General features: G+C 41.3%; 4 protein-coding genes across 21 annotated transcripts; 1 reads left to right on the top strand and 3 right to left on the bottom strand.

The window, feature by feature from the left end:
* Nucleotides 1-1495: 1495 nt before the first annotated feature.
* Nucleotides 1496-10336, bottom strand: LOC107264609 (rab11 family-interacting protein 4). 10 transcript variants are annotated; one of them, XM_025081863.1, is made up of 11 exons: nt 9862-10326; nt 9156-9265; nt 8719-9081; nt 8538-8612; nt 8258-8296; nt 7981-8098; nt 3882-4046; nt 3412-3781; nt 3193-3338; nt 2948-2998; nt 2273-2589 (listed from the first exon to the last, which is right to left on the bottom strand). In XM_025081863.1, the coding sequence occupies exons 3-11, from the start codon at nt 8943-8945 to the stop codon at nt 2467-2469; spliced, it is 1314 nt and encodes a 437-aa protein (XP_024937631.1). In that variant the 5' UTR covers nt 8946-9081; nt 9156-9265; nt 9862-10326; the 3' UTR covers nt 2273-2466. The 10 variants fall into 10 exon arrangements, with proteins under 10 accessions (XP_015588522.1, XP_015588526.1, XP_024937631.1 ...); XM_015733041.2 differs by having other exon boundaries at nt 9156-9245; XM_025081865.1 differs by lacking the exon at nt 9862-10326 and adding an exon at nt 9658-9676 and having other exon boundaries at nt 9156-9245.
* Nucleotides 10337-10564: 228 nt separating this feature from the next.
* LOC107264613 lies at nt 10565-14151 on the bottom strand. 2 transcript variants are annotated; one of them, XM_015733049.2, is made up of 2 exons: nt 14090-14151; nt 10565-11494 (listed from the first exon to the last, which is right to left on the bottom strand). In XM_015733049.2, exons 1-2 carry the CDS (start codon nt 14130-14132, stop codon nt 10812-10814), a joined length of 726 nt encoding a protein of 241 aa, XP_015588535.1. In that variant the 5' UTR covers nt 14133-14151; the 3' UTR covers nt 10565-10811. The 2 variants fall into 2 exon arrangements, with proteins under 2 accessions (XP_015588535.1, XP_015588534.1); XM_015733048.1 differs by lacking the exon at nt 14090-14151 and adding an exon at nt 13193-13464.
* On the top strand, nt 11420-15163 carry LOC107264614 (EKC/KEOPS complex subunit TP53RK). 8 transcript variants are annotated; one of them, XM_015733051.2, is made up of 4 exons: nt 11420-12307; nt 14111-14366; nt 14442-14699; nt 14792-15163. In XM_015733051.2, exons 2-4 carry the CDS (start codon nt 14123-14125, stop codon nt 15028-15030), a joined length of 741 nt encoding a protein of 246 aa, XP_015588537.1. In that variant the 5' UTR covers nt 11420-12307; nt 14111-14122; the 3' UTR covers nt 15031-15163. The 8 variants fall into 8 exon arrangements, with proteins under 8 accessions (XP_015588537.1, XP_024937636.1, XP_015588536.1 ...); XM_025081868.1 differs by having other exon boundaries at nt 11420-12317; XM_015733050.2 differs by having other exon boundaries at nt 11423-12297.
* LOC107264616 (uncharacterized protein C20orf24 homolog) lies at nt 15056-16254 on the bottom strand. The gene is made up of 4 exons (XM_015733056.2): nt 15990-16254; nt 15794-15897; nt 15585-15714; nt 15056-15500 (listed from the first exon to the last, which is right to left on the bottom strand). The coding sequence occupies exons 1-4, from the start codon at nt 16086-16088 to the stop codon at nt 15459-15461; spliced, it is 375 nt and encodes a 124-aa protein (XP_015588542.1). The 5' UTR covers nt 16089-16254; the 3' UTR covers nt 15056-15458.
* Between the last annotated feature and the right edge of the window lie 283 nt (nt 16255-16537).

Genomic DNA, 16537 nt, shown 5'->3' with positions numbered 1-16537 from the left:
TGAACTTTCGAATACCGGGTATTCCCTGTACGTGGCCCTATGGATATTCGATCTGTGCCAGCCTCTTCTATTAGATCCAACCGTTTGCGCGATACAGCCCGCCGAAGGTGAACTTTCGAAGACCGGATATTCCCTGTACGTGGCCCTATGGATATTCGATCTGTGCCAGCCTCTTCTATGGACCATTCTGAGTTTCTGCATTGAGAGATCTCTAAAAATTTCAACGAGAAAGACATAGATCCAACCGTTTGCGAGATACAGCCCGCCGAAAGTGAAATTCGCGTGTTTTCAGAATCCGCGAACGGGAATTTCTTGTACGTGGCCCTAACTTTGATTTTTGATATTTTTCTTATATAATTAATAAATTGGGACTACTCAGCGGAGCTGGTGCAGCTAATCCGAGAAGGCCGAGAACCGTATCCAGAGAACACTCGGGTGGGCACTACACCTCAGGAACACGCGCGAAAAATCCACAGAATTTCCTGGATATCGCGAGAGAAACGCGAGAACTACACGATCGAGAACTTTCTATATCGTAGCAAAGCACTCTTCCATCTTCCTTGAGTCGTCCCTTTTAACCAACTTGAGAGCGATTCTTAGCGAATCGGTACGTAACACTTTTGGGGATCCTTCACGGCCACTTGCCCAGGGCATCGGGCGACAGCTGGGTATCACTTCCTCAACTCGTAACAGGGGGTTCCTTCCTTGCCCTTAACCGTATCAAAAACTTGTGCATTAACGCAGAAACTCAGAATGGTCCATAGAAAAGGCTGGCACAGATCAAAGTGCGATAGGGCCACTTACAAAAAATCCCTTTACTTTTTTGAACTTGGTCTATTTTTGATATTTTAAATTCATTTGATATTTTCATTCAAAAATCATTTTATTTTAGAAGGTAGAATTGCTGAAGGAAAAGCGAAGTCAGGATACGAATAATATGGCAGAGATGGAATGGAAATTATGGTAGAGAAAATGGAGCATAGTCGAAAAGGGGTGTCATAGCTTAAGGGGGGTGGAGTAGGAGAATGATGGAGTTAGAATGGAGAAGAGTAAGAGAGAGACAAAACTCATTGGTACTCTGAGATATTCGCAGAGGGCAAAAGAATATCAATGGAAATATAGGTGTTACAAGATAATTTATTCGACAAATGCATTAATGATATAGTATACGATATTACTTTCACAAAAATTGAGAAGAGCCGCCAGCCGTATCGCATAATGAATCAGGCTTATCAAATATTTTGATAAGTCATGTAGGAATGAAGGAGAAAAAAGAAAAATACGTTTCCTCGTTTGTGACGTCACGCGATATATATAGCTAAACGAGCTGAAGAACAGCCTTAACGCTTCATAAAAATACTAGATGTAGGTAATGTTGCAATAAATAGTCTGATAAGATAACGGACACGTGTTATTAAGCTGTAAATTTATAGGATATGGATTTAGAATATAGGGAGTGTGGATGAGGTTTTTTTTTCAAATATCAAAGAAGAACTGGTATCAAAATATAACCATTTAATCATGATAACATTAATAGTTTGCAATGTAAAGTCCTAGGATACAGAATACCATAGGAGTATAGATACTAAACGTTATATTAATAGGTAATTTTTATCCCATCACAGATTTCGTGATACGTATTACCTTTTATTACATATCGTCCTTGTACCTTTGACGCCATTCAGGTAACTTTGTATAGCTGAGCTTATCAAGGCGTGTAGGCAAGTAGATGAATAAGTGAGCGAGTAATTAAGTAAATAAGTAATTGACGATCAATTGAGCGCTATAATATCAAAGAATTCTCGCTCAACTTCTGCGATTTTATTAACTGGCATTGAGAAAACAAAAAGGACAATATCGCATTCATCTCTCTGTAGAGATTCCTTAATACTTCAAAATAATTTCCTTAATTTTCAATATTCTCTCCCCCCCCTCTCTCTCTTCTGTCTCTCTCGTACATACATCGCCATGCATAAATTGCATCAAATTCACTATATTATTTATAAACAACAATGTATTGCTGTTCCTGGTCCGTATATCCTTGCTACAAATCTGTACCAAATATTTTGATATACATATAAAAGAACGAAAGATGCCCGCTTGCTTTCGATTCCGTTCCCATGGGAATAAGTTAATATCGCGTTGCTACCTTCTCTTTATATTCTTTATACTGTAGTTGCCAAAGGGATGACAAGTGGATGATATTTTGCAGCAACGACGACTGACATTTTTGCGGCTGTGACCGAATAGCTTGAGAGTTCTCCGTTAGAACCTCGCATGGACGGATATCACATTCCTCAAGCATGGATCGTCAACTCAAGGATGAGATACAAAATAAATTATATAAATATGTATAACGATTCGCATCGGATCATCTCGGTATAGAGGATTAACATAGTACTGCGTCGACGGGCCACGCGTAAAATTCGATGACTCCCTGTCACTCGCTCTTATTTGGAGGAGGTTCTAACGCCTTTGCTTAACTTCCAGCAGTTCAGGATAATTTTCAACAATATTTAATAAAATGCCGTCGATATAGGCTCGCAGTTGAGTGTTGACCTCTTGTTGTTCTTTCAGAGCCTGCCTCATCTGAAAAAAAATTTTAAAAATAACGTTTTTTCGTATTATACATTGCGAACAGTGACAGATTTTAATGCTGATGGAAAAATCAACAAATACATAAATACACAGAATGAATACACTGCTTGATAAACGAAGACTGGCGACCACTCAAGCTTCGAACGATCCATTTTTTACCAGCGATATTAGTCAGAAGCGATATGATTAGTCGCAATGCAGAATGCAAAGAACTTTGCAAAAGTACGATGCACAGATTCGAATGGAGATGCAGACGCATAATCGCTCTCGAGAGGAAATGAAAAATAAATTGAGTGAAACGGCAGGCAGACTCGAAACTACACGGGAGAACTTTACGATTCGTAATTACCTCGAAAATGGTGCAGGGTTCTCCGGGATCAGCTACTAACTGCCCGTCCCTCTGTATATATGGAACAAAGAAACAATGAAACGAATGATGTCCGAGTGCGACGTGTTGCAGTGAGAATGAACTATCGAAATTTATCAGGGTCACGGGCATAAAAAGAGAGAACTAAATAAGAATAGAGGCATATCGAAAAAGCTACGATGGAAGCCCGCCAACTGCGAAAACAACTATATTGTACCAAGTATTACCTGATCTTGATCCATTCCAGCTAGTAATTCTGCTGCGAGACTCGGTCCCCTTTCCACGTCATTGGCGCAAGGATTCATCATCAGGAGTTCACGACCCGCCTGCAGTGCTGCCGCAGCTTGCAATTCGTCTCGCGACTCTTCCAAGCCTGGAATATTATCATGAATGAGAAACAGACTTATACGGGTGTTGCTTGACGTTTCCGCATTTTGATATCTCACTTTTGTTTCGCGCACGAAGCTTCACCACCTGCTGTTCGAGTTCCTCGAGTCTCTGTTGATCTTCGGCTCTAGCCCCAAATTCTTCTTTGGCGACTTCCAGCAAACTGTGAGCCTCGTTAGCTCGGCACAACGCGAGCCTCTCCGCTTCTCGAGCTAATTCAGCTTCTCGCTTGGCCTCCTCCCTCTCGTTTTCCAGCCTGATTCTGTCTGATCTTGCGCGATCCATTTGTTCGCGCAATCTTCCAACTTCGTCTCGTAAACTGGAACTTTCCACTTCGACTGCTTGAAGTTTAATCGCATAATTTTCTAATTGTAGTTGTCGTTCTCGCTCCAGACGACTGGCCCATTCTCTATGTCTTCTCTGTTCTGCCTGTGGAACGCACGAGATTAAACGGTACAGCCAGAAAATAATGCAGAAGAACAGCATACTATTACTGTCTAATAATAATAATTATAATAATGACAATTACCTGCAGTCTTTCCTCTGCTCTTGTCTCCGCGTCCTTGGCCGCTTCTTCCAACATAAGTATCCTCGCCTGAAGAGTCGCATTCTCCTGCTTTGCCCTGGCATATCTTTCCTCACCAACGGACTGCGTATCGACCAAAACATGCATCTGCTCCTGAATCATTTGGACCTGCGGCAAAAATTAGGGCTCATGCAAACCTGTCCTGATATCATCGGCGAAACCAACATGATGAAACGTTATGTGAATCGCGAAACCAATAGCCCCAATATCCGCACTCCTCTTGGTTGGCCCTTACTTGTTGGTGCAGTTCTGAACACCAGCGTCTAGCCGGCCGTCCGCCAGGGGTTTGTCCAACAAACTGAAATTGACCCTCCCAGAGATCATACTCTAGGCCAGCCCCAGCGCCAGTCCCAGCGCCAGTCCCAGCTCCAGGAGCCTCAGGATTATTCGACCGAGAGTCAGAAAAGTCATTGTCACACGAAGAATCGTGAATTTCGTCCTTCTCGTTGCAATCTGACTCCATTATATGCCCGATAGTCAATAACCCTCCCGGCCCACTAGGCAGGCAACAACATTTTATAGATCCCGGAATTTCTGTAGCGTATCACAAAGTCGGCATTGAATTCCCGAGACTCCATCGTCCTAGGAATTGGCGGTGTCAGGGGAAACACTGCACGGAGACGCACGGGGACGCACGGGGAAGCGAGTAAATGTTCAAAATTCCCTGAAGATATTCCTTACGGCCGAATTCCTCGACGCGTTTAAAGAGGACTTTTTCGAAAGCACGACATACCAGAGACGTGGCGTAGTTCGCCTTTTTGTCCGCGGCTTTGAATCACCGATGTGTATGTATATTCGAGCCTAGATCGCACCGCAAAGTTGGGAGGAGAAGCAAAGGTCTATTTATGCTCTACTATACACTGTACCCAGTAGCTTGACGATCAGCCAGCCATTCGATCGGAGCCAAGTACGGAGAAGAGAGAGACACGTTAGGGATTTGCCATAGCTAATAATACACCGAAATAACGTATTAAGGCGCTTCTCATCAACTTGCAATTCTTTCTCTTTTCTAATTTATAAAATTCTAACATTTCTAATACGTAGAGCTAATCCAAACCGTAACGTGGCTATTCGATTGGATTCCTTATGTATTTCTTCTGCTGAATACAGCCACAAGGGACTATCCAGTGCGGGTTGTCCTGTCCTTCCATAGAGCGTAGCCCAGATAACTAATCTCTCCTATTAGGATTAGAAAACTAAGGAAGCCCCAGCCACCCCAGGAAAGGAAGCCAAGCGACTGTTCCCTCAAACATGCCATTACTCTAATTCGATAAATTCATAACTTTTTTCAATTCTTATTGACTTAAAACTCGGCGATAAAACTTTGAAATTTACATAGGGTTACGTGCTAACTTTTTTTTTTTTTCTTTAATGACCAACAGCTCATTTCCGTTCGTTTCTTATGTTTCGAGTTTCTGTTTTGTTCGTTTGGCTACGAGTCTACAAGCTCGTTAATTATTTTTTAAAAATGGCCAAGTCGGCAGAACTCAAACGGTTGCGCTTGAAACTCGGATTTTCATTTAAAAAAAAAGTCAGTGAAACGAACAAATCCATCTGGTAATGTCCAATTTCATGCGTATCGTCGAGGTTTTGTGAAATTATTCCTTACAACCGCCCACGTGTTCATACATCTGTATGCATATATGTATAGTGTATACGTATAAGTCATATCAGTCGTATCAATGGAGGCACACAGGCCACGGCATACTATGCACAGATCTGAGAGCGAAAGTCATTAATATTTGTACGGATAGTAAAGAGGTAGAGCCGAGAGCAACCAGCACCCGTGGAGTCTCTCCATTTTCCTCACACGGTGGTAACACTGGTGTCAATTCCTTGAACCTGCACAGGCAGCCAAAACACAATGGTCACAACTGTCCGAAAAGACATTTGCAGCAGCAGCATCAAAAAAGAAAGAGAAGAGTGGTCGTTGGAGGAATTTCAACGGCACAGACTCGTAGCTCCTGTAGCGGGTGGCTGTGCTCTCGCAACTGAACTTTGCTTGGTTGCTTTCTTTTTTTCTCCCGGCCTCGTGACCCAATGATTCGTGAACGTTATTTATAGAAACACACGATTTCGAGAGGACAACTCATAATCAGACTTCCTTATAGGAACGAATGACGTGTACCTGTCTTTGAGGAAACCATTCGACAATCTTACGATATTAGGCAAGAATTGTCCTCGTATTATTCGCTTATCGCGGAAAGCACCTCGCAGAGCATCGTTAAACATTTTCGGGTCTTTTTAATTTTCACAAATTTTCTATACAGATCCAGCTTATTCAACGAGAATGCAAGTTAGGGACACGGGATTCGAACAAATTTTTAATAACAATATTCTCTATATTAATAAAGGTTAATTGGCTAACGAGCGAAAATACGGAAATTCCAATCGGACCATCTCACACATGGTACACATCACAAGTCCATGAAGCTGAAAAAGATTGATATCGCACGAGACAAACTCAGCCGATTTAGCTAATTTAGCCGTTTTAGCCGATCCGGAAATACTATAGTATACTCGTACTATATACCGAAACATTAGATGTACGGACATGTGTATGGATGGATGGTCTGTCAATTGTTCCATTGAAAAATGAAATTTCCATAATATACAGAAGTGATGACGAAAGTGAAGAAACAAAGCGGCGTGTTATCCTTAGTACTTTTCTCGATCCTCGTTCCTCTCTCCTGCCTTTATTTAACTGAATATTAGCAACAGAACCAAATGACTCATCAATTGGCCTTTCCATATAACATTTACATATATTGCGATCAACTACTGTTCCCGATGATGCTCATAGTCGTACCGATGGAAACTCGCTTGTCTGATAATTCTTCACAGAACGCGTTCGAATTTTCGAAATTATTCTCTTCGCAACATTTTTTCGAGTACACGTGTGTACTATCCGTCTGTTCCCAAGGCTCAGCGACGTCGGCAATAGTGTAGTCAGTGCACCGTAGAAATTCTGCAGGGCAATTCTGAATCGCATCTCTCTTGCTTCTAACTTTGCTCATCGGTTTCTGCGATCAAGACAGATGGACTAGTAACTGGCAATTCATGCTTCCCTTCGCTTCTTTCCTTTCTTTCATCCGGTATAAAGATTACCTGCCCCTGGCGATGAGGCGTGTAACGCGACCTGCTGTTATTCCTCGGCGTGGCGGGTTGAGCAACGAAGAGCCGATAGTAATAGTAACTCGCCAGGCTCAACAGGAACAGGATAGCCAGAAGGATCGTCCACCAGGCCATCGAACGCCCTTTCTGCACGTTCGATTCGAACTGATAAAACCCATCTGGACATAGTGATGAGTATGGACCGCAATGATCGCACGGCGAACATCTATGGTGATAGGGAGTCGTGCAAATTGAACATGGAAGAGGATTCCGGGAATCTGGAGTTCGTCTGGATGATGCTGGTGAACGAGACGTCGATGGAAAATTATGAGTATTTGAACACATCGGCTAAGAGTTTTAACCATTCGAAGCCTCGCCGGCCAGCCTGATGTTTCGCGAAAAACTCTTTCGGAACTGAATACGCGATTAATTTGGTGAAGAAGATTTATAAAGATTTCTTATCAACGTTGCATTTTACAAATTCAACAGGTTACTGAGAAATTTTCTGTCAATACTGTTCAACGACTGACAGCATCATCCGACATTGCCAACTAATTTTATCTGGCAATCTTCCGTGCCAACTCGGATGTTCATTCATGGTTTCAGAGATGTATCTGTTGTTTCGCTCGTGTATTAGAATAAGAGTGGCACGCTATGCAGGCGAAAATGATCTTATCGACGCATTAGAATAACTAATTCTTTAGTTGATAGCGTCGTATTTTGCACAATTCTCATGATTAAAGGATTGAAATAATTCAATGCCTGTCTCATTTTCCGACACATCCGTTCGATCTATCGCTCCACGGCTGTTCCAATGATCGTGCAGTGAAATTCTCTCTATGGCCTTTCGATTATTATACCCCAATGTTTCTCGCAGTACACAGTACTAGTTTTAAAGTTAACTAAGAGACAAGAAAACTTAGCTCACCCTGTGATTGAGATCGAGAACGTCGTCTTCGAGAGAGACATCACTATACATATCGTCGGTGGTGTCGCACGTCGAACCTCTCCCGGAACTGTTGAAACTGCTACTACGGTAGAGCTGGCTAGATGACCAGTAGGAAATACAGAGAGAAAAAAAATAGTAATACAGCGAACGAATATTGGCAAAATTACGCATTGATTCTACCACATTTCGATTGTAAAAAAAAAAGGAATTCCGAATTCGAATTCCAAATAGTTGATAATAGGAAATATAATCTTACCTTGCTAAGGCATTAGAACTAAGCCTCTTTTTTCCGGTGCTGCAAAGAAATCATACGAGCATAAAATTAAACTGCTGTGCCATATTAGTCACGCATTTTTATATCGTTGTACTCTATGTGGATTAGTAAAGCGAGACTCAAGCTGTTTATTAATACAAATGATATTGACGCTTTGACGCCGACAGAGAATTATATATTGACAGAACTGAAAAATTAATGTATAAAAGTCGCGACAAGGTAGATGAAGAATCAGGTTATAGTTTTCCAAAGAAAATCTTACCATGGAGGTGTTCGCCTTAATGAACTTCTGAGCCAAGAATGTTTACCGAATGTAGAAGTCGGACTTCTGGCGTTACTGCATAAAGAGCAAACAAAAACAAAAAAGGAATTATAAAAAAATATCGTCTTTTTAGAGATCTGCAAGGTAGACTATTATGAAAAGTAGATCTTCTTAAAATTACCGTAGAGGATTTGGTCCTGTTGGAGATGGTGCGGAGCTACTGCCTCCTGGTGATTCTGTGTCCTCTTCACCATCACCATCAACCTGAACGTAGCCAAATCCTTCGTAACTTTCTTCCTCCTCGTTACCAACTTTAATGATATTATTATGCTCTTGTCCAAGTGTATCTGTATAAGATCCAGTCTCAGCAAGATTTGAGGTAACTGAACCATGTACATCCACAGACATGGAGAGCGAAGAAGGTCCACTCTGATTCCATTCTCCTGCCACCCTTCCTAGGTTTATACCATCATTTTGATTATCATCTCCGTTAGAAGTTAGATCACCATTTGCATCACTGGTGGTATTGATGTCCGGTACAACACTATTGTTAGATACAGCAGCAGATGTAGATACAGTTGTATGAGAGACTGTTACAGCTGGTGATCGGGAGCTTACCATCCTTTCTAGGGGTATGTGCTTATATGGATGTTGTTCGATTAGCCCAAAAGTCCTTTGATGGTGTAAGCTCTCTCTCTCTCTCTCTACCTAGAGATTATATATGATAACTAGAAAGCAAGAAGAATACCAGCCTACTGAGAGACAGAATGAATGATTCGATCAAAAAAAAAGTCAAGAATAGATGTATCCAGTAGCCGCTTCAAACCAGAATGACGTCTAAATATTATTTGCACAAATATATCGGCGTAACTCAAGTGTGCCACGATACGTACATATGTGAAAAGCCACAAGAAAAGATTTCGGTGATTTCAAAGATTCTCTGTGAGAACTGAATAATTAATTTTTCGTGATAAACAAGAGACGGCTGGAGAGTGGCCAAGGTCTGTCACTTTAAATAGTCGTAAAGACACGCAGGCAAGAATGCACTCGTTAAAAATCGAAAACGAGGCGAAGCCCGTCCCGCAGCAAATTCTTTAAATTCAAGTTTTAAAAAGATTACTTAGAAAAATATAAGAGTGTACGGTAGATGATGCTTGTCATACACTCGACAGCTGTCACACGCTCGGAATGCGATGTACTACTGTAGCCTGCTCGATTCGTAATGAAATAGTCTTCCGCTACTCGAGGCCCGTTGAATAAGTAAGATTTAATAATAAAAAAAGTACGGGAATCAGAGGAAAGAGAGAGCGTCATCATCACTTACCTAGTTGACCATCGGTAAATAATTCTTTGAGACTCGCAGTTGTCAAGAAGAATTTTATATTGTTCATGAATTTGCCTAAATGGGGCGTAGTTACGTAGAGTCACGGAGTGAAACTATCCCCTTACTATAGATTCTCAAGCAAAGCAATTGAAAAGAACCGTAGTGCAGCACCGAGACGATCTGTCAAAAGAACGACACCTGCGAGAACCACAGCAAAGACGGGGACAGGTAGGCGAGCGATGAAATTTCAGGCGAAAAGGATTTAAAAACTGAGATACTCTTAAACGCTCACAGACTCGAAAAAAAAAGTGTTCCCGTTCAATCGTTCGTAGAGAGTGAGTCCACGGCGTGGCGTCGAATCAAGGTAAATACAGCAAACTAAGCAAAAGGCGAGTTGGCCGCAAGAGCAACGCGAAAGCGAAGTAACGGCCACAAAAGAGTAACGTTAGGTACGCATGCGCGCTCTTCAAGGAAAGGTCCGACAAGGCATATCCATAGATACTTATGTGTAGGGGCATCGTCGCACACAGCACAAACCATACAGAACACGTTGGAAAGGAGCGCTGCAGAATGGCTGCAGGTACGAGCAAGGGACAGTGTCGCTCAAACGGCGTCGATTGCAGGCAAGATTGCCCGGAATCTTTGTAATTTCTGGATGTACGGTTTGATAAGACGGTTGCATCGGAATGCACACGTGCAGATGTTACATTTACACATATTATCGTTTATTTAACATTGAAAAAAGGTACAACTTGCTACACGATCTTACAATTGGAACGACGCAAGATTTCAATGTGAAATGCGCCCCTCCTATCATAATATAGTTACGGTAGTATACAGTAGTAAAATATGTACTTAAAATAAGCGATCATTAACACACCTTACGTATTCTCAAAAGAGAATAATTCACAGTTTGTAATCCGCATTCATTATTCAGAAGTCTTCTTTTCTCACGAGGTGGACGCAATATCCGAACTACTTTTCTTGTACACCTCCTTATAGACTAACTCTTGCATTTGCATCCTTAGGAGCATCCTTCTGTCAGCCGGTAATGTCTTTATGTGAGGTAAAAGGCTCATGAGGAAGTAGTAATTGTCGTCGAAGCGGCCTCCTTCCAGAGGGTCGACCGTCAGTCCTATGCTGGAGTCGCCATCGCCCATCAACACTTGCTCTGGCGATATGTTTTGTAGCATCATCTCGTTGTCCGTCAGATTCTCAGCTACGCTTTGGAACTCGAGGTTCTCGAAATTATCCTCAGGCTCTTGCTTTACATCTATTTGATGACTAATCGATTCTATTTTCAGAGCATTGTCACCATTCAGGGCGAGTATGTGCTCAGCCAGTGTATCGCTCTCCACGAGGGCCGAGGAAGCCGACAACGTCCTGCCAACATTGCCTTTCTGGTGACGCGGAGTGTCGCTTTCGCTTCCGCTTGCCCGATCGTTATCGTGAGCATTTCTTTCCCAGATAGGTGGACGGGGCAGCATTTGCTCCTTCAGGAATTGCAGACTTTTGAAATGTATCCATACTGGTCGATTTCTGTGAAACTTACTCTTACGATAAACTTGCTCTTTCTTCAGCTCAGCGCGAAACGTATCTCTCAGGCCTTTCCATTTTGCCTTTAGAACAGGTTCTGAAAATTAAAGGCAAAATGAACACTACAATAACTTACCCCCCAATTGTATGAATGAAAGAAAAGTGTTGTCGAGCAAAAGACGATAAGTTATCAAGAGGACTTTTCAATTTCAAGGAATCGTTGAAAAAACTGACGACCGAATGTAGTCATACAGAACGTACAAAGACTTTCACAGTATTCCGAAATTTACTGACAGTACTGTAAAAGTAATTACATCTCTCTTAGATGCGTGTGGATAAATGAGGACACAGCGTTGGTTACAGTACTGGCAGTACATTTCGGAACACACCCTTTATATCCGAGCCATACAACGTGCATACATATATCTATCAAGAACAGCATCACTATTTGATAAGTCTTAAAGCGTTCGAGATGTTTCCGTTCTCATAGATTCTTTCGCTTAACACCAACACACTTAAGCACGTATGCATCCATGTGAATGTATCTGCGCATGTGTGTACATACGGCTGTCGCATTCCTTTCTTAAAGTCAGCATATTCTGTCGCTTCAGTATCTATATGTATATCGGCATCGTATATACCCTACAATTGCCTATGTATATAAAAAAAAGAATAAGAATGTATTTCAAATTTAGTATCATTTCGTAAAACAGAAGAGGGCGCCACAGGAGGTCATGGTTATCAAGCATCGTATCGACGCTATTAAAACACATGTTTTTTGCTGGAAAAATCGTTAAACTTAACTTGAAAATTGAAAAAGATCAGTGACACGCCAACACCGTTCGCCGAAACTATCATTTAAGTACGATAATGGCCATTTGCGAGGGAAAATAAGATCAGGTAAATGGTGGTATGTTGAGGTTAGAAACGCAATATATTCGCATGCGAATACGATCATGAGACATCCACGGGTGACGTTTGTTAGCGCTAATATCGAGGACAATGCATATGTTTCTACCGTGTAGGGTTGAAATAGAGTTAACCAATTAAAAACGAGATTTGAGTGGAATAAGCTAACTTGATTGGTTAACTCTATTTCAACCCTGCATGGTGGAAACATATGCACTGTTATTCTAGCCGTGGCGTATGAAATTAATCATGGATAGTACGGTTGCTGTTCCTGCTATTATTTCTGCTGTTACTGTTGCTGCTGCTGCTAATGCGATGCATCACCGAATATTACTTCCCAAGGCAAAACATATAAAACATAGGACTATGGCAATATCTTGGGTTCAGCGAAAGGAAGGAGAGTACATAGCTAAACAATGCGCGATCTTTCGTGAGAAATCCCTTCGCTCACACTGGGTTGAGAGAATCCATAACGTGTTAAAGTTTTACATATTTTTTTTTGTATACTCGCAAGGTGAATTTCTTTCCTTCGCTTCGATAGCATTCCGTTGCGATGGAAAAATCAAAAGAAGGTATATATATTTGCTTGTGAAATGGCTCTATCGTAAACCGAACGTATTAACGCTGGCGGGTGGGTAAAGAAGCAGCTATGAAGAAGATAAATAGTTATAGGAGAACGAAGGGGAATGGCAGAGGAGAGAGACTGATGAATATTAAAGGTAGCGTATGGAGTGGTCGCCAGTATTCGCGCTCAACTAGTACCCCGACTAATACGCAGCGCTCGTATCGTGGTGAAGTAATGCCAACAAGCATGTCCTCGGCTAGCGACTCGTTGTCAGATTGATTCGTGTTCGTATACTACTAATGAAGGTTATTAGCGACGCACTAGGAAGCTTGAAAATAGCAGCAATCTCCATCCAGACGCGGTTGGTCACCTCGCGATTGTGATAAGAGATGTGTCTCTGGTTCCAGAGCGCTGGTCTCTTATAGACTTCTGCTATCAGGCGATTCGCGTCCATCTTCACCTCGTCCCTCATTGCTTTTCTTATTCACGCCGAGGAGAAATTATATCGGGACGTTTCCGGACTCTCGTGATTTCGTGTAACGTGCAAGCGACACGGGGACCGTCAACGAGCAACGCAAACCGATGGCAGCGAAGTACGGGCGAATACTAGCGCTGGGATAGCGATTAGCGCGCAGGACGCTCAGTGTAACGATCGATTCGCATTTTGCCCTCGGCTCGCTTCGCCTCGCTAGCGCTAGTGACCCTACTCTCATCTCTTATTCTCGGCTTTCCGTTCTTTCCTCCTTTACCCGCTGCACCTTTCATTTCTACGCCTAATCGTTGCCTTTGGCCCTATTCACTCTCGATAGCTTGTCTTTTAAATATTCCGGAATCCATGTTTTTGACAAATAATACTTGCGCAGTAAGATTTTCTCAATGTTATGATTTTTCTCATGCTTCGCACCAAAAAATTTCTAACCAGCGGCTTGCGCACCTCGTCCGCACGTTTGACGTGTCCTCGCTTCAATGGCATATTCCTCATATTTTTCATTACTCCGTTTCATTGATTTTCACGTTGTACTGCTTTATAGAGTTGAATTTCGACGAGGGAAATATGTATCTACATTAGGAAGGATACCATCGAAATCCGTTGGACACCGATATGGCTTTTCGAATAAGGCGATGTTTCGTTGTTTTATGAGAAATAATATGTGTGGTCCTTAAGTAGAATTATGAGATAGCAAAGGGGTGCGCTTTTGCCATTACATGTTAACTCACCTGTGTAACTCACCCTTCCAGTGAATCTCTCGAATGCGAACATCTGAAACAAATAAATCACATCCTACTGGTAAAAGAAAGCCAACAAAGATGCACGGGTTTGAACTGCTCGCGCAAGGAGCCGAGGCTCGTCTCTACAGAGGAACGTATCTAGGAAGATCGACTCTGGTAAAGGAGAGATTCCTTAAGAAATATAGACATCCTCATTTAGATGTGCAGCTAACCAAGGATCGAATAAAGAACGAAGCGCGTGCCATCGTACGCGCCAAAGCTGCAGGTAAATGGAATGTCTTGGAAGTTTCTAGACTCGTATAAATCATAAAACTTGCGTCATTTTTTTTTCTTTCTAAAGGAGTACCCACACCCACACTATATCTCATTGATTTTGACCGTCGCTGCATCTTCATGGAATATATAAAAAATTCAACGAGTCTCAAAGCGTTCATAGACGAAAATATTTCTGAGAAGCAGAACATCGGCCATTTGGTGAATCTCGTGGGTGAAGCTGTTGGCTTGTTGGTAGCGAAATTGCATTCCAAAAATATTATTCACGGTGACTTAACCACGTCGAATATTCTTACGAAAAATGCATCTACAAATGTAAACGTTGGTAAGATGATACGATCAATAACAAATTCGTAATACGTTCAAAATCTGTAATTAATCTTGTTTGTAATCCAAATTCGTAATTACTTCTATTAGTTGATCTTCTGCTGATAGACTTTGGCTTGGCACGAACAGAATCTACTGTCGAAGATAAAGCTGTCGATCTGTATGTGTTGGAGCGGTCTTTGTTGAGTGCACACTCCGAAGTTTCAGGATTGTTTTCAGTGATTTTATCGACGTATCGAAAATATTGCAAGCAGAAGGACAAGCAAGAAGTTATTAACAAGTATAAGGAAGTGCAAGCGCGTGGACGGAAGCGCCTCATGATCGGATGAATGGTCTTAAAATATGTTCTGTAAGAAATTCGAAAGATCGTGTATTCCGCACTCGAAAATTTTACATTCGATAGCAATTGTTACCTTATATGTTCAATGGTCACATTTCGAATAAATTCTTTAAAACATTGAACATTCTTAATATATTCCTCTGAGGTACATTAAATTTTGTTGAATGAAAAGATACAGAATATTTTGTACGAGTCAATAGACATTTGGCAGAGTTAACTTGCCTATAGATGGTCTTACACAGATGTCTCAAAGACATTTCCCATTATGCTTTATACAATTATAAATTTGACTGCAGTAAATACCATTGCAGAAATAACTGATATTCCGATTGGCTCATCGCAAGAAAAAGACAAATGTATTATTGCTAGTTCCTCTGACAGTCTGCACTATGCAACAGTTCTTCTCGTTGTCTATATTCAATCAAAGTGCAATCCTGAATATATTATTATCCAAGTTACCTGTGACAGTAATATTTGAATTAAATTTTTAATGCAAAAAATGTATTATTCAACTGGCGAATAATATTGCAAATTGTTTCTCACCAAAAAACCAGCAAATGAGGTCATAAAACCTTCTTTTGTGAGCTCCCATGCACCGCCATATTCCTCCTCATCAACTTGCTGAAAATTGCTGAAGTACACATAAGTAGTTCCTGCATTGACTAAAACAAATCTGAAAGACGTCGTTTTTTTTTGTAATCGTATTCACAGTAATTAAAAATACGAGAACACTTTCAGTTAATTAAACTTACAACAATAAGGCAACAAAGCCTTTGAGTGGTATAAGTCCCCAGACAATACCAACAACTATTCCAATGGCTTGCCGTGCCCAGTATATCACGTCAAGAAATTCCTCCTGAATGTATTAACAATATCCGCGTATTAATAACTTCTTTAAAAATTAATCAGAACAGATTCATCCTATACGAGTAGGTAGGTTATATTTACCTTGTCAGGCCATTCGGAATTAGCTGTAATTGCGCGACACCAAACGCTCAATTCGCATTTTCCTGCGCTACCATTTTTTTCCACTTTCTGCCGAGACATTTCCGTTTAGGATTATAGAATTAGATTTTGAGTTCGCATAAGCTTTCTCATGAGAAAATTGACATAATTTGTCCGAGTACAATGACTGTGAACATGTACTGGACAATTCTGAATTGTTAGATACGTGTGAAGTTGGCAGGAGTTACCTCATAAAGTAGGCAAGTAACGCACTCTAGTGCATACGGGATGCAGTGTGTCTCGTTCATGCACGATGTCAGGATGAATGTCATTGGGCAGGCGCGCTACCCGGGATGGTTTGGATAGCGGGTTACTTATCCGTATTCAAATTTTATTCGATTGACTAGATATATATAAATTAGCAGCTATTATAACTGTCTGCAATATTATTTTAAATTCTTCGTATCTACTCTAATTCTTCGTATCGATACAGTGCACGTTTTCTTCATATGTAATGGAGAAATATATCTCGAGTATAGGCGTGCCGATGA

The sequence above is a fragment of the Cephus cinctus genome, unplaced genomic scaffold (assembly GCF_000341935.2).
Source record: "Cephus cinctus unplaced genomic scaffold, Ccin1 Ccin1_scaffold0189, whole genome shotgun sequence".
Taxonomy (NCBI): Eukaryota; Metazoa; Arthropoda; class Insecta; order Hymenoptera; family Cephidae; genus Cephus; species Cephus cinctus.
The sequence above is the reverse complement of the archived record's forward strand: the minus strand, read 5'-3'. Positions and strand labels throughout refer to the sequence as shown.